The sequence below is a fragment of the Falco naumanni genome, chromosome 2, assembly GCF_017639655.2.
Source record: "Falco naumanni isolate bFalNau1 chromosome 2, bFalNau1.pat, whole genome shotgun sequence".
Lineage (NCBI taxonomy): Eukaryota > Metazoa > Chordata > Aves > Falconiformes > Falconidae > Falco > Falco naumanni.
The window spans coordinates 101,023,961-101,047,547 of NC_054055.1; the positions used below are offsets into that span (position 1 = coordinate 101,023,961).

At 36.4% G+C, this 23,587-nt stretch overlaps 1 protein-coding gene across 1 annotated transcript in view; it reads left to right on the forward strand.

Moving 5' to 3' along the window:
• Nucleotides 1-23,587, forward strand: part of PRKX (protein kinase X-linked) — a 63,092-nt gene that overhangs the window by 33,623 nt on the left and 5,882 nt on the right. Inside the window, exons 3-7 of the mRNA XM_040582806.1 lie at nt 1,414-1,677; nt 8,171-8,290; nt 14,121-14,216; nt 18,514-18,571; nt 22,030-22,107. Coding sequence (XP_040438740.1) covers nt 1,414-1,677; nt 8,171-8,290; nt 14,121-14,216; nt 18,514-18,571; nt 22,030-22,107 — 616 coding nt within the window. The remainder of the gene's footprint in view (nt 1-1,413; nt 1,678-8,170; nt 8,291-14,120; nt 14,217-18,513; nt 18,572-22,029; nt 22,108-23,587) is intronic.

A 23,587-nucleotide genomic window follows, 5' to 3' on the forward strand; every position in this document is an offset into this window, starting at 1 on the left:
TGTAGGTGCAGCTTTGCCTAACTACTTAAAATAAATCTCAAGAGTGTTTTTACATAGTCAAGAAGGATACTATGAGCATTAGTTATTGGTAACTAATTAATGATGCTGATGACTTTGTGATAGGGAAATGGTGCCATAAAAGCAAGCCTGAATGCTGCTTTCTTCATCACTTTGGAAGGAATGGAGGAGCTGTTGCTGATGTCTGATAGTCTCTCATGTTCTTGGTTGCCTCAGTGCCAGCATCAAGAAAGAAAATCTTACTGAGCAAAAGTCACTCGATTTTGGTAGCTCAGTTTGCTGTGCTTATCTTTCTTGAGACTGTATGCCTTGATTAGGAACCAGCTAATGAAGGGGAAAAAACCAAACCCCAGAGAGAAAGATATTTGATCTTTCCATTCTGGTAATACTGCAGAAGCAGTTACTAGAAGCTGAAGTAACTTCTGTTCTTGTATCAATAAAGTAAGTAGGGATACAGTGTTCTTTATCTGTTATTGTAGGAATAGGGATAGCTGTTCCTGTTAAAATGGCAAAATACTCCTCAAGACACTATTAGATACTTATTTTCTTCTTAACTGTTGAGTTATATTTGTGTGTGTGGTATGTGAATTTTTTTACATGGATAGAAAGAAGAACACCTTACTTTTGGAGAATGTGAGAGGCGATTCCTGTAGTCGGTAATGAAGCATTTGAAAGGCACATGAAATGATTTTTCTTCCTTATCGGCTCTTTACTGCCCTCTAGTAATGACTGTACCACAATAGCAGTTTTAAATTAAAGGCAACAGTCTGAGGAACGGAAGGTTCTTATCATCAGGTTAATTCAGAAGTACAGAAATGAATCTTGTTTTGTTGTCATATTTGCTTTTCAGTTGCTTTTGTTACAGATAGATCACAGTGTTTTACACTGATGCTTTAGTTGGGGTTGTATATTTCCAGGGAGGAGGGGATAGGAAAGAGGAAGGAGAACTGTGGTGTCCTGTTTTTGAACATACTGTCATAAACATCCTTACAAAAGCAGATTCTGCTCATCCCCCATCAATTTGGCAATATTTGATTAAATAAAATGTAAAGTGTGTAAGAATTAACTGGTCTTAGCAGACTGGCAGTATACAAAGTCAGTTATTAAGGGCTTAACAGAAACCTGTTTTGTACAATGAAATTGAATCTTGTCAGCTAGATTTTCTTTCTTGGCCTGTGCCATGTGCATCCTGAACTATCTGTTTTACTTTTCAGGTTAAGTCAGCTACTCCATTACATAATCCTGCTAGATTCTTGGAGGTTTTAGTATTTGCAGAATAGAAACCATCAATTAATTATATAAATAGTTGGGACAACAGAGATAACTTTACAGAAATTTATTTCTAAAGCAAATCAGAGAGATTGTTTATTCAATAAAATAATATTTTTATTACAGATTTTGGACCAACCATGATGAACGTTTTTTATATATGTTAATGGAATATGTGCCAGGAGGAGAACTTTTTAGTTACCTGCGCAACATGGGGCGTTTCAACAACAGCACAGGACTGTTTTACTCTACGGAAATTATTTGTGCAATAGAATACCTGCACTCCAAAGAAATAGTTTACAGAGACTTAAAACCTGAAAATATATTACTAGACAAAGAAGGACATATCAAGCTTACTGATTTTGGATTTGCTAAAAAACTGGTGGATAGGTAAGTAGTTTTTTGTTACGATAATTAAGATTTGCATGTGAAATAGAAGAAAAAAAGTTTGATTTTAGAGCTCAGCAATTCACCTAATACTCCATGTGGTTCACACATCTGAAATCCCTTAATATGAAGGAAATTATCACCTTAAACCAGCATGGAAACCAGTATTGCACCTCAGCTATAACTTGGAGCAATTTCACAGATAAGTAGAAAAGTATTTTCATGAGTAGTTTTGTTTATTCAAGTTTCCAGCAGTCATCTTGTAAAAAGGGAGTTAGGAAGTAATATGAGCAAATATTGAGACACGTACGTCAGTATGTTAAATGGGACATTAATCCCTCATACATGTTGAATTGCTAAACGTTTTGTAACTCATGTTTCCTTCTGCTTTACTTTTGGAGAGATTTTTGAAATGTGGGAATAACATTTTAAAACTGGAGACTATGTTTTTGCTAGCCTGTTGCTGAAATTAAACTGTAAAATCTGGACAGAAACACTAAGGCTAGCTTCAGCAGAAGTGGTCTGTTTAACTGTAACTTCTGCAACACTGTCAGCCTTACATCCGTTTTACTAGTGTATATGAACTTCGATAATGCAGAGGTTTTTTCCTCAGTGATTTCTCTGTTCTCTCCATTTGAACTACTCTTCCAAGGTTATAAAACCTGTTCTTAAAAGGAAGCAGGAGCTGTCATTGGGATTCAGAAAAAGGGAGGAAAAAACCTAGCCTGTCATATCAGAAAAGCAGTGTGACAAGGTTTGGTATTATGCCCTTGAGGGAGACTATTATCTGATTGTACTAACTGCGGCAGCCTAGTAAGCAGGTTAGGCGTTAACATAGGTAGGTGCTCATACCCTGCACTCATCTGTTTACCTGTTTGATGCTGCTTTTGCAACAGTTCACTGGGGGGGGGGGGGGGGGGGGGGGGGGCGGGGAATGCTGCAAGATCAATTTGAAATGAAGGTGGATCTGAGAGAGCTACTTTTAATGGATCCCTTATGAAGTAAAAGTCAGAGGCGGCAAATCAAGTCATGTTATGGAGGTCATGAAAGTTGCTTCCCTGTGGGTTACATGCTCACAGTGCTGGGTTGCCTCAGCACAGAAGAATGGTAGGCAACTGATAATTATGCTGGTTCTGTTCACCCTTAAGGTCTAAAAGTCTGTTTTAAACCCGTAGTGTTTTGGTATCAATGTGTTTTATTGAATTCAGTTTCTACTGGGCAAGCAGGTAAGTCTACAAACATTGGCTTTATTATTTTCTGCATTTTTTTTTAAATCAAAATAACCTTCTGCAGGAAGAGGAAGGTAAGGCTATTTCCATGTAAGAAAGTAGGACAATCTCTTTATAGGACACTTTCATACAAATTCTTATGACTTCCTTCTTACATGTGGATACTGCCACATAGTGGTTATTCTTAACTTGGATTTCTGTGGGTTTAAGGCACAGTTGAAATAAACCTTCAGTAAATAAGGTGATAGGTCACATTAAGAGTATATTTTTCAATTTAGAGTCTGTTTTTCAATCTGGAAGATGGATCTGTAAAAGTAAATTCATTCAGATACTTTTTAGAACATCAAAACAAGTTATCCCTGCTGCTTTTAATTGTTCTTTTGCATCCCGTATTGCAGGGGGGGCAGTGAAGTTGATCAGTTTGTATTGAATTGAATGGTGGAATTCTACAGTAGTTTTTTGAATTTGTAGCTGATTTACCTGTAACTGTACAACAGGTAATATAAATACAGAACATAAAGCTGGAAGGACTTTATCAGTTCGAGCACAGGTAGTTACCTATGCAAGTCTGGTTTGGGTTTTTGTATTGCGTTGTCTTTTTGCTTGTTTGGGGGGGGGGGGGGTTGAGTTTGTTTGGGTTTTTTTGCAACTACCTTGTATTCTCTCCACTAGCTGCAGTCATTTTCACAATGCTGTTTTTGTCACTGTAAAAATATGCAGTTGTCAGCAACTTATCCACTAATGCACTTTAGTAGGTTATTTTGTTTCATAGAGTATTTGATCAAGAGTATAAAGTTTGTTATGCATAAAAATGACAAAAAAATCTGTACACCTGAACCTTATGTGTTTATATATATGCATATATATAGTGTATAGGAACTGAAAAAATAAAACAAATTATATATGTTTTTCAAACAGCTGTGAGGAGTCCTGCCACTTAGGACCAACAAATGTATTCCTAGACAAGAAAAGACATAATATGTAAAATAAAACATGGTCTGCGGAAGACCTTAAATATAGTTACACATTCTTGATACATATAATAACTTCCATGAGTCTGTAGTTGCTTAATCGAGATTTTTCTGTGCGCATTTTACTTTCTCTCCATTACCATACGTGAAAGGGTAAAGTGTTCACCATGTTCATGTACAATAACCAGCTCTAGAGAGAGTGACCAGCTTGTAGCTTATGTTCCCGCTGTGGGAAGCAGCATGCGTATTTGCCTTCTTATCAGGAGATTTTCTGAACGGTTAGACACTAATTATTTTTTTTTCAGAGAAAGAGGAAAGAGAGGAGGTTTTCTTGTCTCCTTCTGTTCCTTGTTGATACATTCTTCTGTTTATCCTTGTCCTCCCTTCTTGGTCATAGTGTTCTTTTAAAACTTGTAAATTTTGCTCCAAAACAGTGTGTCTTTGTCTCAACTGCTATTTATTTCTTCTCTTTCGCGCCTTGGTGGTGTTTAACTGAAGACTTACTAACCTTTTCAGTTTCTTGGAAGTACAGTCACATAAAATAGATGTGCCACTACCTTAAAAAAAGCTTATTGTCAAGAAAGAAGATGGGGAGGGGTTATTTATATATGATTGTTACCTGAAGGATATACAAAGGATTTGCTTGGAACTTTACAGCTATTACAATTTTAGACTTTTCTTTTTCTGGAAAGCGCATGCCACTTTTGGAGTATAGTATATACATTAAATATGTTTCTGATCTTTCTCACTTGTTTTTTGTGGTGGTTTTTTTGTTTGCTTTTTTTTTAATTCCAGTGTTCTTTCAGAGAAGCACAAAAGTAAAGTTCCTATATTTTTATTTTTTTTTTTAATGCACAGATTTCACTCAGAATGTTATGAAAGTTTTAGGTAGATAGGACTTTGAATGTTTGTTTGGGGTTGTTGTTTTGTTTGTTTGTTTTTTTGAGGAATGTTATTTGCTGTTAAATTTAGTTTATTCAGTTTACATTCCTAAAGAAACCCAAACAAACAAACCCCAACAATTTTAAACTATTAAAGTCTTCCTAGAAACTAGAGAAGTGATTAACCTTAAAGATACTGGGGATACTTCTGCACTGTTGCTTAAGCTGGATGTGCTTCATGACTGCTTTGCAGAGTCGATTGAAGAGAAAAAACAAGACACAGCAAGTCTTGTTTGCAAAGTGTATTGTTTGTCAATGTAGAATCCAGAATGTCTTGCAGAACAAACTTGTGGGCAGGAAACAAAGCCATTTCCATTGAATACAATTACGGAGAAACTTGCAAAGAGAACACCAAAAGGATGTTGTTAGTATCTGGCTCATACACAAGAAGCCTGTCAGGGACTACAGAGGTGTATGCTGAATGGTATAGAACACTAAAATACGTTAACTATGGAGACTTAATTTCTTCAAATAATAGTGTTAACAAGTCCTGCAAATATAATTTTATGGCTTACCTTTGTGACCAAAGTAGATTCTTTGCTTTATTTTCATGTTTTAAAATTGCATGTTCAGCTTTATCAGCTATTGCTTGCCTGTATTTCAGCTTTTATATTTAAAACCCAGAGCAGTGGACTTTCTGAAGCAATTTAAAGGAAGCAGTCTATTCTTATTTTTCTACTTTATCATTTATCTTCAAAAGGATGATCTGAATTTTGAGAGGAATATGCAAAAGTCATGAAATAGTAAAGATTTTAAAAAATACTTAAGACAATTTGATCTTTTTATGGAATTTACTTGATGTGTTTTCCAAAATATTAAATAATTTGTTTCATGACCAACAAAAGAAGAAATACAACTCATGATCTCATGGCACGAATACACAACTTGACAAAGAATTTGAGCTTCCTCCAAGTTTTTGTGTAGTTAGGAAACACACATTTCTTGATCAAAATTAAGAGAAGTAGGTGGTGATCTGGTGGTGGTAATAATTTTTTTCCTAATGCAGATAGAGGACTCCAGGTTATGTTGGCTTTTCCTTAATCTGTGGTTTTCCTTTTTCTTGAATAAAAAAAATAAATACCTTGTTATTGCCCTGTATGGTAATAGAGGGTCATTTTAGTTACATTGTCACCAGCAAATTATGTGGGTACTAGAAGTCATGGCCCAATGTTAGACTGATTTTTCTGGCATGTAAGTGATGTTCATAAGGGATGAAGACTGTATCTTTGCTGAATTTATGCATTCATACTGTTGGCAATTTTCGGGAAGAAAAGAATAACCATTGTGGGGCATTGTCTTGCAAACAGTCTACCTTGTCCATTAAAATCAGTGTGCCTGCCCTGTCTGCCTGATTTGTACAGCCCTTCTTCACAAATACAGTAGAACTGGCAGCTGCTTCATTTGCAGAGCTGGCTAAATCTGTATAAATAAAAATCCATATGATGGATTGTAATACACCTTTTTAAATTTGCGGGAGAGGGGACTATTTTGTTGTAAAAGATAAAGGTTTGCTGGTTTTCTTAATTACCTAGTCCTGATCTAGGCAACTGCTAGATGGCAGTGGTGTGTAAAGCAGCACTATATGTAAGAATTTTCTTGAGCGTGCTTGATTTGGAAAATGAGAATTTATATTTTCTAGCAATTAAAATTATGCCACCTTTTTATGAGAAAAATTGAAGATGTAGCCTTTACACTAGTAATGAATGTAGTTTCAACTTTCAGGAACCATGGAGCACATGAATGCATAATATGTCTAATGCATTCTCACAGTTTAGCTGGAGTAATTTAGCTTTTGCTATATTAAAATCAAGCTTGAAGGAATTCCACTCTATGCATCATAGATCTTCACTTAAAGTTGTGGCTGGCTGTACAGCTTCTCTTAAGTGTTTTTATGAATCAAGGCTAAGGCTTAAAAAATCCAACCAAACAAAAGGAAATTAAAAAACACCCAAAAGCTGTTTAAAATAATTCTGCAATGTCAGAAAAATGTATTATTTAATCGTTAAAGCAGTCTGAGATTCAATAAGGTGCATCTTGAATATCTGTTTACTGTTAGGAAAAAGAAGTTTTGTTAAGTTTAGCAGAACTGTGGTAGGAAAAACTGGAAGTTGAAAGGAGTATGTATTACTTCTAAAGGTGATTGCTGTTCATCTTCCTGCATTTGTTCAGGCCCATGTTACCAGTTTGTTTGGAGAAGATTCTTCTTGCACTCACAAATAAAGCGGTTTCTTTTGATGCAAGTTAGGAATTGTGTGCAGTGACCATTAATATAGTAACTGTATTCTTTGTCATATTTTATTAGAATTCTTCTTAAAATGCAGTGCGCTTTTTACTTTCTTATTCTGTGCTGCTACTTCACCCGCTTTTGAGTTGGTGAGCACTTTTTCAGTCTCATCTTCTGACTTGCTATCAGGGAAGTGTAGAATGAAAGAACATTTTTTTCTGTAATGCATATTTAAATATAAGTCAAGGTAGTGAAGCCAGGCAAATTCTACATGGGTATTTTTACAAAGAGTTCACATTTCTGAAAGAAATGGTTTCAAAACATTCTTTAACATATTAATTTGGTCTTTGTAAACATTAACTACTTAGCTTCAGTTAGGTAGCAATGTAACACTTTTATATCCTGAGCTTATAGTAAGAAAGTTACAATTAAAATGGCATTAAAATATATCAAAAATAGTATTATTTACATATCTCACCCTTGCTTAACTACATCTTGTACCTATTTTTAAGTAGTTAAAAATACAAAATATTTTTATTTTAATGAATATTGTGGATGTGGTGACAGGTTATATTTCAATACTATTTGAAAAACATCACTTGGATTACTTTTACAGTCTTAGTTATGTCTGCAGCTATTTACTGATTTAAACTACTGGTTTTTATCCCCCCTCTTCCCTTTGTTTTTTCTAATTAAGAGTTTTTCCTTTTGCTGGCAAAGGCCAGTAAGCTTGCCTTTTGCTGGGCTTGTCAGAAGCAGTCCATGAACTCCCAGGGGTTGCAGCTTACAGGACGAAAACCACTGTTAATAATTTCAAAGCCTTAATGGATAGACTACTACAACAGCAGTCAGGATACTCTTGTGCACAGATATGCCCTGCAGTCTAGAAGTATCTTAATTTCCGTATATATCTGCTGTAGTAGAATTGGAGAGCATTGTCAAAGCAATCTTAGATCTTGTAGAAGTCTTTCTTTTTTCTCTTATTTCTCTGTACAATAAACACATAGATATATGTTGGGTACTTTCTATGTGTGTGTGTGATTTATTTTTTTTTTCTATTACTGTTATTTCAGTTTCACTTCAGTCTGGTTTTGTTTGTTTTGTGGGTTTTGGTTCTTGTTTTCCTCCCAGGACATGGACGCTGTGTGGCACTCCCGAGTACCTTGCACCAGAAGTTATACAAAGCAAAGGCCATGGAAGAGCTGTGGATTGGTGGGCCCTAGGAATTCTTATATTTGAGATGTTGTCAGGGTAAGTGATAATGTTTACTATATCACAGCAATATTATGTAATACAGTAATACAGGATGCTTTACTGTTTATGATATTCAGAATAGCAAATTTGGCCTAAATTTATTACTGATACACCAATCTCATCTTTGCCTCTGAAGGAACTGGAAGGTTATACAGAACAACGCTGTTGTTATGTGGATTGTTTTGTGTTTTGTTTGTTGGGTGGTTTGATTTTTTTTTTTTTTTTTTTTTTTAATTAACACTTTTAACAGCTGCTCTTTTCCTTATCTGTTTTGGAACATCAGATTTTGTTGAAGTTTGGATTTTTGTACATAAAATCCTTTATATTTAAAGGGTAAAGAAGAGGACTACTAGTTATCTTTTGAAACCTCTGTAATTGATTTCTAGCATAGTGAAATAGTATTTGTGGTGAGACCTTTAGTCTGTAAAAATGCATAGTGGCAAGTAGGAAGACTTTATTAGTACAGTTTGTATCACTACAGAACACTGGTTTTCTTTAAGACAAAGAAAAAAGAACAGGGAAAATCTTAAAAGGTCTGTTGGGAAATCAGTTTGCTCAAACACTACTTCTGATGTTGTGGAATTTGCTTGATAAGCAATGTTTCCAAAAGATACAAATTCAAACTGAAGAGAGACTTTGTAGCATTAATATAATCACCTGTTTCTGACTTTAAGAATTAGATATGTAAAAGCTTCATTTCATAAAATAAATACTCTTTGTAAAATAAATAGCTGTTTTAGAAAGAATGTGAAATTCTGCTTGTGTACTGAACAAGGCGTCTGCATGTTTTTTGTCTGGGCTGTATCGTTTGAAGGTACTTGGGGAAAAAAGAAGTGGGAACTTTGAATGAAATGAGTTTTGCCATGGTTGGTGCAGTAGAACAAATGCAGGTGAAAGCAAGGCTTTCATAGCTTTGGAAGAATCATAGTATATTTCATCAGTTTGGTTTCATAGTTGTTAGATCTTTCTGGTTCCAGGCCCAGGGTGCTCTGTACCTTCTCACTCCCTGAGTCTGCGTTGAGTTGCCTCTGTGGCCTTTCATTCTACATCTGCAACTCCATAGAATGGTTGGAACAAAAACTTCCCTGTGTGGATTTCTTCTTCCTTTCCTCTTTACAGTACTGTCAGTTCAGGGTAACATTGATGACTGTTCTGGTGTTTGGACAAGCTCATCAGATTGTAGACAGTTCCCAATAAATGATTACTTCAGAGCTTCGATCCCTTGCATGTTTTCTTTCACCCAATAGCATCAAATCTTTATCCTAGGACTGCACTGCTGCTGCTGCTTACTTTCTTAATGTCCTGCAGGCTTACATATGCATTTACTTTTAAGGCAATTTCTGGACAGAAAGAGCATTAGAATATACTAATAGTTCCCTGCTGACCCAGACAGGCTTGGCTGACTGGTCTAATAAAAAGTCATTATTTATGTGGGCTGATCTGTGCAGCAGCCAGGCTTTACCTTTCTTCAACCATTCCCTGTAAGGGTGAGCGGCCCAGATTGGTCAAGGGAATCCTTCTCAGAGGGATGAAAGGAGCAAGAGATTCCCAGCAGCCTTGTTGCCACTAATATTAGTCCTAGACAGCATGAAGACTGTAGATTAAAGTGTCTGGTGCTGTAACAGGAGTGCAGGTGCTGCAGTCTCCCAGCTGTAGTCTGAGTGATTTACCTTCCTGCCACAGGTTTCAGTGGGACCGCTCTCTTTGGTTTGTGTGGCCTCAGTGTAAATGGGGTTTGGGTGGTTTTCCTTTCAGTGCCTCACAGAGATGTTGATAGGATTCTCTTTACTTGAGCACTAATAGAAACATGGTTTCCAAAGTTAACATACTGACTACACGTGACAGTCAAGCAAGATCTCATCTCTGTTCAATGAGACCTCAAGAATGCAGGGTGCTGAAGTATGACTGCTATATATTCTGCTGCAATATGACAGGTATATATTTGTCATTAAAAAAAGGGAGCAGCTGCAATCATTTCTGTGTAGGATCTTCTATGGCCTGATAATATCTGACTCAAGTGATGGGATCTGGATTCCCCCAAGCTCAATATAAACACTTTGGCTTTAGGGAGTCTTAACGCACAGAAAGAAATTACACATTTCCAAAAGGCAACTGAGATGTAGGCTGATTGACAGAGCAGCTGCCTGCTGCAAGTGATTTTTAACGGATTTAGTTACAGTGTTTGTGTAGACATGCTCTCCATAATGATTGAATGCTGCTTTTTATTTTCTAGTGTTCGGGTGAGTCCCTTTACAAGGCTGGGGTAGGGACTCCACACATTTGTTTGTTTGGGTTCCTTTGTTTGGAGGGTTTAGTTTGGTTGGTTTTTATTGATGGGGGAGGTGGAGAGCATAGATTGATACTACTTGCTTAGTATTTTTAAGATTCTGAGGTTTTGGGGTTGAGTGGGGCAAGGATTGTAGGTTGTTACATAGGGCATATGCTGTTAGCATTTTATCAGCTTTTTGCTGTTGTTGGCAATAGTGTTTTAAGATATGTTTCCTCAACTCAAAATGTGGTTTGATGTTTACTATTAAGGCTTTTAATGCAAAAACAGTCCTAGGTAACTTTATACCTTGACATTCAAAGAAGATTTAAGAAATATAAAAATTATTTGAAAGTGAACAAAACCTGACTTCAAGACTTAGTTATTGTCTGCAAGTAAATTACTCAAGACATTTGGTAGTAATTTCCTGAAGTTGCTCTCTGTGAACCCCAAAAGCAATTGAGAAGAATTGGTAGATGTGTGCATAAGGAAATAGTCTCTCTAAAAACAAACAAACAAGTGTGGTTTCACTTTCCTGTTCTGCAGTGTCTTATTTCTCTGGCTTAATCTCTAGAGGCCCATGGAATTTTAGTTCTGCACACACTAGATTTAAGGCAAGGTCCCATTTAGATTTAGGATAATAAAATAATAGGAAGGAGAAAGAACACGGAAAACCAGGGGTGAGAAGATATCTTTACAGAACATATTAGTAATATCAAGTTCACAGAGTTAATCTAAGCAAGATAAACAAACCATCAATAAAGAGTTTAAAGATTTTATTTATTTTAATATATGTGTTTTATATTTTACTTAGTTTCATTTTATTACTGTATTATTTATTTTGAATATGTGTTCTGTTACAATCTATGGTAGAGGAAAATATACTTGTCATTTAACGTTAGATGTCAGGTCATAATTGTACAGGTATAATTAGATACGTATAATTAGAGATGTGTAGCTAACTGAATTTTCTCATTTAATGGGGGCTTTGTGTTTCTCTTTCTTGCTTTGATGGTCATATGTGATGTGCTGGTCTATTGTTATAGGTAGCTAATGGTTCTTGTCTACGGTTTCATATTCTCAGACCTGTGTGTTTTCCCTTGAGGTTCTACAGTTTCTCTTCTGGAGTGCTAAAAATATCTGTTATCTTTGGGACCAATGTCAGCGCTGTTGTTATGCATCAGTTAGCAAAAGGAATGGTTTGCAGCTGTTGTCCCATACACAGATGTATATATATATTGGTTTCTTTTCAGTTCTTGGAAACAAGGCAGATGTTTGTATTATGGTGTGAAGACAGTTTGAAACTCAAGGCGAGGGGGCTGCTGATTTATTAGGTAGCTTCCAGCAGAATACTTACATTGTTTTATCTATAATTTGTGGTGTGTTGAAGATTGACATTTACAAGTAATAGAAAAGTCAAGTTACTTGGTTTGTCTATGAGAAAACTATGCAGTCTTTCAAAGGTATTCTAATTTTGCATGCAGTTCAAATACACTTCAAGCAGTGTTGCCATTAAATTATTATATAGCCAATTGTGATTTAAATTTCAAGAATTCTAAACATAGTAATTTCACATTTTCAAAGTGGGAACACAAAGAGCATTTAAACATGTATAAGTATGTCTAAATTTATACACGCTTCTTATTCTTGATGTGACACCTCAGTAGTGTACAGGATATTTGGAGATGGAAGAAAAAACCTTGCATTTCATTTGAGTCCACTTACTGCAGATTACCTTTGTCATACATAGTTATAAAGTCTCGTTCTAATTGTTTTCTGCATTTATAGATGCTAATATCTAATAACAAATACAAAATTGGAAATTGAGTGTACCATTTGTCAACTTCAGAGGATGTGAAGGATATAATGTTGCCTGACTAAAAAAGAAACTTTATATGATAGTCTCTATGATGTGGAAAGTTTTTATGCATCTTAAATATTGATCACATTTTGCTTGTTTTTTAGTGTCAAAGCAAGAATTCATAAACCCACAAATATTTTTTTTTTTTTTCCTGAGATTCTTACATTGTCCAGTTTCTTTCTAGCCAAGATTATTCAGTTTTTCATAATGAAACTGCTTTGGCATTCTGAACAACACCAACAAATGTTCTTCAGTCTTTCTTTATCCAGATAGTTTTGTCATGCTTTTCTGTTGTTTGAAGTACTACCTTTTTTTACTTCATGCATACAGACAGTTTTACTTAACTATTCTGATGGAATTTGGTTTTGTCTGCGGCTGAATTTTACAGTATTTCAAAGGAAATGCTAATCCCCTTGACTGTCAGCTGATTAATGAAGAAATTAATACTTCTGACAGCACTTAGTGGAAAAAATGTATAGTGTTTGTTGAGGAATAAGCTAGTTTGAGTAGCATAAAATTAAGGAAAGAATGTGAAATGAAGAAATGTTGTTTTCACCCTTTTTTGTGTTACCAATGATTTCCAAAGTCACTAGCACCATATTTGTGTGTATACATATGCAGTTAAGTTCTCTTAGAAAGTAATTATAAAACACTGGGGAGATATGAAAGTGTCTTAAAACATTGGACTGCAATAGTGGTTGGACATTATTAGTCTGGTTAATGTGCAAAATCCCTTTTTTTCTATTCTGTAGAGAGGCTTGAGACAGAAGCATGGTAGAGGGATGCTTTGGTCATGTTACAGAAGTCAAGGTGGGACTGAGATTAATAAATGAGTAGTTAGTTATTCCATTCTCCTAAAATGTTTCCTGTGACAACTTCTAAAAAGGTGACTGCCACTCTGAAAGCCTGTGGGCACTTGGGCTAAGCTGCTTACAACAACTGTATGGACACACCTATACCCCTGAGCCCCTTGCAGTAATCAGGGTATGTATTACACTAGTGAAGGAAGCACAACGGAAAACATTCAGTTCTTCCTGTAGCTGTGGGACAAGTAGTCTCTGTTAGCTCATAACTGCATGAAGAACTTTCTAGAAAATATTGTAGAATTTTAATTGCATCTGGATTTACTGATCATCTGAGGAAGATTATGAAATAAGTACTTTATCTGTCCAGCACAGAAAGAAAGCTGCGCTTCAAGAGAATTTCAGCTTCTGAATAGTTGTCTGTTTCAAACCTTCTCATATACATGAATTCAAGTACAATAAATAACTGAACTGGACAATCTATTCATGTGAGGATCCTTTGAGACTTTAGATAGAAACTAGTGAATAAGGGTATGCCTGCAGTTACAGGACAAGGATCAAAAATGGTAATGCTGTTTTGGAAAGTATACCCTTGGGTTTTACAGAGAAGGGTAAAGCATTTTTTACTTTAACACTTAAAATTTGTTTCATAATTGGTATTTTTACTGTATTAATGTAACACAAATCTCTCCTGTATTACTTCAAGTTTATTTCTGTATTCAGTGTGTTGCATACAAAAATGTTTTCTTTTTTGAGGTTAGTATTTGTTTGACCTGTAGTATTTGAAGGAACGATATAATCAATGATTTCTGAGGGCAATTACTATAACATAATGCTGTTTATAAGATTTTTAGAAATTTGTTTTTCTAACCTCTAAAATTTGCTGTATTAAAATAGGTTTCCTCCATTTTTTGATGACAATCCATTTGGTATATATCAGAAGATTCTTGCTGGCAAAATAGATTTCCCGAGGCATTTGGATTTATATGTAAAGTAAGTCAATGACTCCTGATGCTGTCTTTTGTATTCTAAACACCTCCTGAGCACTATTTCTGAAGGACCTTCATAGAAGACCAGATACCAGATTCTGATTTTTCTAAAACACCAATTTGGAAAATATTATAGATTACATTTACTCTTGCAGTCCAAGAAAAATTATGTTTGGTAGACTTCAGGCTGGAGCTAGGGTTGTAAGATAGTATCCGCTTCTCTTACTTTTCTGCATATTTTGGCATATTAAGTGCTTTTCCACCTTGTACAAAGCTCATTGGTAGCAGGTTGATGCCTGGAAGAAAGAAAGGAGGAGAAATATAAGGGGATAATTTAATGTGAAAAAAATTAGGAAAGCAGGAAGTAAACACTAAATATGTACTAGTTAAATCACTCTCAACATCACTGCTTGAATGAACCCTTGATACTTTAGAAGTTCCAGTGTAAAATCCACTTCCACTTCTGATACCAGGGCCCCAGTTCAATATGCAGTCTTATATATGCATGTGTGGGTTTTTATTCATTATATTTTGCAATCATTACAGGTATGTTGCAGATGAAATGCTGTTTTCCCTATTTAAAAATCCCTAATTGAAATAATTGTTAGTAAACGTTAGAACAGAGAAAGTGCAATTTTAAACATGAAGTTTCTCCTCAGAAGCAGAGATGATTGTGTGAGTGAGGACAAGATGTTATTCTTACATTCCCAGGTTAATTGTTCAAGGTGTTTTGAAGAAGTGGCCTTATAGGTGGCACTTGCTTTCTGTCACCGCTAGGTAGATAACATGTTGTATGGCAAACCTAATGAAATCTGTCCAACTTTCTCTGAACTTTTATGAATTCTCTTGCAGAAATAATCATTTAGGGGCGGGTTTTTTAAGACTCCATTAAATCATCAGGTGCACTGAATCAAGTATGTCTGCATCACCTTAGGCTGATTTGTGTCTCATATTTGTGTCTGTTCTTAACAGAATTTTCCCTTACTGTCTTGATGCTGTTTCCAGTTTAGTGTAGTCTCATTGTCAGATCTTCCTAACGCAGTCTGCCTTGGGAAGAAAACTGAGTATCTCATATAGTTATTGTGTGTGCTAAAGTATGAGAGTGTGACCAGAAGATGAACAGCTCAAATTAGGTTATTATCACCAGCAACCTGTCTAACATGGTGAAAGCATTTAAAAGTAGAGACGCTGTTGGCTTCTGTTTGTGCTTGACATTCAAAGACCAACACTGATTTCTACTATCCAGATGTCTGATGCTGTGAAGTTTCCTAGTTATGGTAGTAAGCATGCATATGCAGGTTTTGCTTTTCAGTCTAGACATGACTGCCAATGAACTGTGGGATACATTAATCATCATAGTTGTTGATCCATCTTTTTCCCAGCTTTTCTTATCCAGATGTTCTTTTAGTGTGTGCTTGGCAACTCATTCCCATTACACTCCTGCCTTTAAGGGGCTCATGGGATTCTAGGTTGGGCTTTCCTCCTTTCACACCTTGGTTTTGGGTGACCTCATTCATTTGTGGGGCTTCACCTGCTTTCTGCAGTGAGTCGTTACCATAATGTATCTATTTCTGTCAACCTCTCTTCCTTTTTTTTTTAAAACCACAATATGTATAACTGGATAGTCTTGTGAATCTCTGCACCGTTAGCTTAAAGCAAGTGCCAGGATTATTTTGTCCTAAGAAGATAGTCTGCTTGTTACTTTACTTGTTATCACATTTTCTCTTTCTTCTTCCTATCAGTTGGTATCTCAGCAAGTATGAAGACTATCTTGGGTCCTGTCACATCCAGGCTTTCTGAAATACTATTGCTATACGGTGTTTATAACTATGGAACTTTTAACTCTCTGCTCTCAGGCAGCAAAACTATTTTCCTTTTTGAACTCAGAGAAAACTTTTCTACCTAGATGTACTACATAAACTTGCTGGTTGATGTTTTTCTGTCTGCCCCCTGTGACCTTCCCACACTTTTTATCTTTTGAATTTGCACCACTTTTGCTTTCTGTCTTACTGCATGGTGTTCACTGTCTTACTGTGCTGTATAACTGCTGTGTGTCATGTGTGAGTGCTCTTCCTTCTGGCCTGAGCTAGCATCTCTTCATGTTGCTCTCTGTCCCTTTTGTTAGTCACTTTGCAGTTCAATCAGATGTTTTCTCCAAGTCCTTTGTCCTGTATAATGAAGTCCATGATATATGTGACCAGTAGTTCAGATCTCTTCTGAAGAGCTGCTGCCATGATAATGATAATAAATGAAACAACCAGAAATTCCAAAATAACACAAAACTCTGCTGACAATCTTACTTCATTTCTGATAAACCATAAGTATTAATTATGCTCCACCAATTTCTTTGGTCACTAATGAGTTCATAAGTTTTTTTGGTTTTGTTCTTGTTTTTTGGGGCTTTTGCAAAGACAGTTGTGGAAAATACCAAATGAAACATCAGTGCTACAGCAGATTAATGATTATTGGTCTGGGAAGACCTTGATGTAGAATTTCATTACCCAAATACATACAGCAACATAGCTATTAGAAATGATCATGTTAAAGTGAACCCAAACGATTCTTCATAAATTATGTAATAAAGCAGCACTAAACTATTGTTTCAATTTAATGGATGTTTGTTCTATTGAATGCAGCAAATGTCTTCATCTTTAGTGACAACACAGTATCGCTGAGCAAGCTCATCCCTTGATTGTTCTTTTCTAAGATGAATTTTTGAAGCAAGCAAAGAAGGATCCACTGAATGTTTTCGGGTTATATAGAAATAGGAAACTCCATAATTTATCTTGGGTCATATAGCCTGTGAATCTAGTTTGGGGGTTCTGGATTTCTTTTCAGTTCTTCTTTTTTAAAATCGGGTTATAACCGTTCTTGTAGCCTTGTAGCCTTCTCCATAAGGAATAGTCTTCCCTGAAAAACTAGGAGGAGGTATTTCTGCAAAGGTGACTGTAAAAGGAGTCAGTCACATGGTTTAATCTAATCCTAACATTGGCTAGCTGGAATTATCATGGGAGTTTTAAAAATCGCTTTCTACCTTGACTTTTTTATGCTTCTTTTATCTGGCAATTGAGTATTTTTTCCAGTTGAATTTTGGAACTACATTCCTGCCAAATACTACAGCTTTTCAAAGAGTCTGGCACATTTACTATTCATCTTATACGTGTTTCTGTGCATACGTTTTTGTGGTTTCAAGGATAGGTGACAAAATACTGTCTTTGTTTTGGAATAGTAGGTGGTACAGTTAGGGAGGGAGAGAGGCAGGTGTGTCATTAATGTTTGCATTCTTCTCTGTAAATAAAGCTGAAGGTTTTTTTTAAACCTTCTGCAAAGTTAAAAACTGGAATTAGCCATACCCTGTAGATGCCTAGCAATTCATACAGTATTGCATCTCAGGTCTGTTTGAGGCTGTAGAAAAAAGGATGGCTAAACTTTTGTTCTGTCCTGTCATTAGTACTTTATGCATGAGACCACAATGCTGCTATTCTAAAAATAAATAGCAAAATAATCTTTGAGAAAAAGTAGCTGCTTATAGAAATGCGAAGCCAGATTTTTTCTCTCAACTTATAAGTAATCAAGCTACCTTGATAAATTGTGATACTAATTTTGATTTATGTTGGAGCTTTTTGGTGCTTAATATTTTAAGTACTTCGCTATAAAAATGGCAGTCCTTTTATGTCTCTAATCTTATGTTCCTCTTTTAAAATGTTGATTTAGCTTTATGTAGAACTGTTCACTGAACTAGAATCTCAAGGGAGGATTTTCATTTTCAATGAAATTAGTTTATAGTTATTACTGGGTTTAAGCAGATGGCCAGCTCTTCCATGGTTTCTCTGAATACTTAGCTGCCACAAAATTTAAATGTCAGTGTATAAAGTTGAGGCGGTGGCTTTATCTGTTTTTTTTTTTTATATTATATATTAGAATTGTGTTCTGCCAAATAGGTTTTGAGATCCAGTTTGAGATCTGGAAGGCCCAGCAAAATAAAAAATACAAAGAAAGAAAGATATGGTACTACTTGCTGGGGGGAGGGGTGGGGGGGGCGGGGGGAGAGAGAGTTTTTCTCCTTTGTTCCTTGAAAAAGTCTAAAAGGAACTCGTAAGACTTCTGCAAGTTCCTTATAGAACAGGATATTCCTTTTTATCATTCACTCATAAGTGTCCTAAAATATGAAGGACTGGAATGGGTAGATTATACACAGTATTAACTAGTCAAAGGGAAGTATGCTCATAATCTGTAACATAGCATAACAATCAAAAAGAAATTACTTTTGTTTAACAGAGGACATGTTTTCTTTACTGCAGAGACCTTATTAAGAAGCTGCTTGTGGTTGACAGGACAAGACGATTAGGAAATATGAAGGTCAGTATAAAATGTTAGATGTAATGCAGAACAAGACACAAGGTTGAAAGAATTCTTTAGGAAGAATGTAGGACAGCTTTTCTAAGTCTCTTGTTTTTGTAAGCTTGAAATAAAGATACATTGAGATACATCTATTGAAATTTGTAACCAGAAGGTTGCTGCCATTCATCAAGACCCGGACAGGCTAGATGGTCGGTCAGAGAGGAGCTTAATGAATTTCAACAAAGGCAAGTCTAGGTTGTTGCACCTAGGAAGGAATAACCCCATTCACCAGTACAGGCTAGGTAGGGGTTGGCCTGCTGGAAGGCAGCTCTGGGGAGAAGGACCTGGGAGTTCTGGTGGGCAGCACGTTGCCCATGAGCCAGCAGGGTGCCCTTGGGGCCAAGAAGGCCACTGGGATCCTGGGGGGCATTAGGAAGAACATGGCCAGGAAGAACATGGCCAGCAGGTCGAGGGAGGTGATCCTCCCCCTCTACTCCGCTCTGCTGAGGCCGTATCTGGAGTGCTGTGTCCAGTGCTGGGCTCCCAGTTCAAAAGAGACAGGGAACTGCTGGACAGGGTCCAGCAGAGGGCTATGAAGATGACTGGGGGACTGGAGCATCTGCCTTATGAGGAAAGGCTGAGAGAGCTGGGCCTGTTTAACCTGGAGAAGACAAGACTGAGAGGGGATCTTATTGATGCATACAAATATCTTTAGGGCAAGTGTCAAAAAGATGGGGCCAGGCTCCTTTCAGTGGTGCCCAGTGACAGGACAAGGGGCAATGGGCCCAACTGCAGCACAAGAATTTCCATTTGAATATGAGGAAAAACTTCGTTACTTTGAAGGTGACAGAGCCCTGGCACAGGCTGCCCAGAGAGTCTGTGGAGTCTCCTTCTCTGGAGACATTCAGAACCCACCTGGATGCTATTCTGTGCAACCTGCTCTAGGAGAACCTGCTTTAGCAGGCAGTTGGACTAGATGATCTCCAGAGGTCCCTTCAAACCTTGAACTGTTCTGATTCTGAGAGATACATTTTCCCATACATTGCTTTGGTTGTGCAATCCTAAATGGAAAGTTTAACTGTGTGTTTCTGGAAATTATGTTACTATTTCTCTGGATTAATGCTATCCTTCATGACAGTTTCCCTCTGTTCTCACATCTGCTCCCCCCTGCTCCCCCCCAAAAAAAACCAAAACAAAACCAAAAACCAAAACACAACCAACCAACCAAAAAAAAAAACCCCAACCGAAAAAACAACCAACCCTACCTGTTTACTGATTAATTTGAAGACTTACATTAGACCCGAAACATGGTGCTAAGTCCTACTGTAGGACAGACAAGGCGCCAGCTGATTTGGTTGTTTCTTTGGAATTGTTTAATTCCAGAAGGAGCACTAATCAATTTTGAAGCTTAAAAACTATTTTAAAGAGCGTGAGGGCTGTTGTAGTACCATGATGTTTGGTCATTGTCCTGATTAAGGACAGTCAAATAGTCTTCCACCAAGAAAAATTATTCATCCTATTCTGAACAGACTTATGAAGGCAATAGCTTTCTAGACAAAAATATGCTCATGTGTCTCAGCTGGCATTCCAGCCTGCCTCAGAAGTACATCTGTATCTGTGATATGTCAAGCAGGAGCACAAAACAATCCCGTGACTTCTGTGAGATGTCCTGATGTGGTACTACTTGTAACGCCAAGAAGATGACAGCTGTATTCCAAGATGATTCTGCAGCTGTGCAGTAGCTGTGGTTGGTAGTGCAGTGAGAAGTTAGCTGCATGTGAACTAACTTGGGTACTTTAACAGGCTAGCCAGAGCACCACAGAAAGTTCAGTGTAAACTTCCGGCAGAGTAAATTAATCCTATACTCACTGACTTGTTACTGTTGTTACAGTGTTGCAGATACCTACATCAGCTTGTGTAATCTTTTAGTTTTTAGAGGCTGCAGAGATTTCCATTGTTCTGGGCAGGGGAGGTTAGAGGTTTGCTTTTTTCGAAGTGCAGTATATGGTACAAATAAGTGAATAAGGTAAAAGATGCACAGTGATCCGGATTCTTTGACTATACTGATACAAGTATAGGTGCTCAAATTTGCTGTCCAAAGTTCCTTTTTAGAGCCTTTTATGGCACAAACTTGAAGAGTGGTGGGAAAAGCTGAGAAGTGAATGTTTGTCTTATCCTTCAGAATTCTTTGCATTTTTGGGGGGGGGGCGGACACAGCAGGAGGATTAAAACCAAATTTTCATAAGCTGGAAATTTTAGAAAGTTACTGACCAGTGAAAACTTATGTATCTTTTGACAGTCTTGAAGTAAAACAAAAGCAAAAGCACTTGCTTTATTGAAATGTGGGGTTTGGGAAATGCGTTTGGCTGGCCTTTGGGTTTTTTTAGTCCATGGTTGTTTTGGTTTGTTTTGGGGTTTTCCCCTACAATTGGCTAAACTATCAAATTCAAAAATATTTCTAATTAGAAGCAGAATTTGGGGTGGGGATGGGAGGTGATTCTGAAATTTGATCCTTTTCCATAATCCTACTTGGTTTAAAAATACTTAAATTCCATAGGGTATTTTCTGGTGAAGCATTCAATAAGGTCTACTTTTGAGGGAACTGGGTGATAAATTACTCTCCTTGTTGCCTCTTTGGATACGAGCATGGATAGTTCCACTCCATATAAATCTTTTTTTTTAAAAAAAAAAAAAAAAGTGGTATGCTTCATTCCATGGAGCTGCATGTGGTATGAGCTTGAGTGCTGTGCATTAAAACTGCTGTGATCAGGCCTGAGACAGAAAAGCAGCTGTTTTTCCCCAGTGCTTAATGCCTTGAGAATGAGTCTGTGCTTGAACCAAATTTCATCTGGGGAGGGGAGGGGAAAAAGGCATTTTCATTCTTTGCATACATAATCAAAACAGTCAGCCCAGAAAGAATAATCTTTACAAGACAAATATGCCTTGTACTGTATATCTAAAATGAAAACAAATGTTTTTATGTAAATACACTTTTGTAATGGTACTGAGAATCTCTTGTTGTCGGCACTAAACGTCTGTAATATTTGATAGAACTACGTGCTTCCCACACACAATTTTTATTTAAGATACCATCAACCCTCAGTTATTTATTTTTTTACTAGTGTAGGAATTAGAAAATATACCTGAATAAGAGACACTCTAAAATGCTGGAGAAAACAGAAGTGAATGCAGTGAATGGTTTTGTGAGCATTTTTAAAGCCTATTCTTGATCTCCCTTGTGTTAAAAGAATGCTGTAAAAAAAAAAAAAAATAATCAGATCTTTTTGCTGGGACTCAGGATCTGCTAGGGATATAGCACTATGAATTTATTCTGTAGAATCTTTTAATGATTATCACATAAGAAAAAAAAAAGGTAGACCTTTAGTCTGCCTTGATACCACGGTCCTTATGAAATACGTGATTTGGCGTATGTAAAACTTGCTGAATACTTATTTTGATTTTTTTTTTCTTTAAAGAATGGAGCAGATGATGTGAAGAGACATCGATGGTTCAGGTCTATAGACTGGGATGCTGTACCCCAAAGGAGACTAAAGGTATATTCTGCAAAATACTTTATAGGACATTGCAACAAGAAGTCATTATTTAAGCTGATCTGTTGAGGTTTATTTGCCATATGAGTCTGTGTGTTCATATGTGTGTATGAGCACATGTGTATGTACACATCAACGATTACATTCATATTTGTCCTTATATACTGCAGAATTATATGAATATCTACTTGCATTTTTGTCTATATACAACATGTCTAAAAAAAATATCCCTGCTTTATTTTGCTGAAGTTGATTAGTTAGTACAACATTTAATTTTCTGGTTTAGAGTTGGGGGGGGGGGGGGGGGCAGGTTGTGGTGGTTTGTTTTTTTTTCTTGCCCTTATATCTGTGGAAGTATTTTACACTGTGCTTCATATTTTTGTGCCAAGTTCAATTCAGGTAAATGCTTTAATAAAATGTAAAGCATATGGGAGTAAGAAGGAATAGGGAAGGTGAGAGAGAAGGATTTATGAATGTAATTTTAACATACTTTAACAGCACTGAATTAGAGTATTGTATGAGGGCAGATGTTTGCAAAAGCTATCAACACTGCAAAATGTTCTTCAGAGTCCTTTGGAAGTAGAATTGCCACCTTCTTTCTTTCCTCAAAGTTCTAACCAGTACGATTTCTTACAGCAGTGATTTTTAGTAACAGGTTACCATATGCAGTCAGTGAAGTACCAATAAAATACTTGGTTTTCCTTTTCTTTGCATTAGGTTCTTATAATGAATTTCTGGCTAGATATCTTAAATTGAGTTCTTGCAAAATAGATAAGAGATGAAAATGTTCTTAATGTATTCTTGTAGACAACATCCTAATACAAAGCTGTAGCTGTTGGGGTTTTTTAATTAAAAAAAAGTTTACATTGTTTTAAATGTGTGAGTTTTGTTTTATACTTAATAATTACTACAGCCAGTTGATGTTTTATGTAGATCTGTTGTAGCACAGTCAGTACTTCAAATTAGTTACTGTAAATTCCGGTCATGCAAATCTGCAAAGAACACAAAATGGATGATAACATGTTTTATAAGTATTTAAAGTCTGAAGTTTATGACAATGTACTGTTTTACCAAACAAATAACAAGCAAATAGTATTAAAAACTGAATGTTAGACGTACAAATCAAAAGTATCAGGTCCAGACATCCTTTGTTGCGTTTTTATTAAAAAAAAAAAAAAAGTCACCGTGGCATTCAGATTATTTTAGTGTTTGTGATGGTTATGTTAAGCTCTTTGAAGACATGATGCTGCTTAGTTATACTTCAGAGCAGGGATGTGAATTGGGTCAGAAATTTACTTTGTTATTTCTAGAGGGAGCTATATTCTGCAGAATTATTCTTCACAATCTCACTCCTCCATACTGATGAAGAGATTGAATATTTGAAAAAATGGATACAGTGCAGTGCTCTCTTTTCCCTGTAAAAAGTGTGAATTGGCCTATTGTACAAATGAAACATTGATTCAGTCCTGGTAAGATCTTAAAT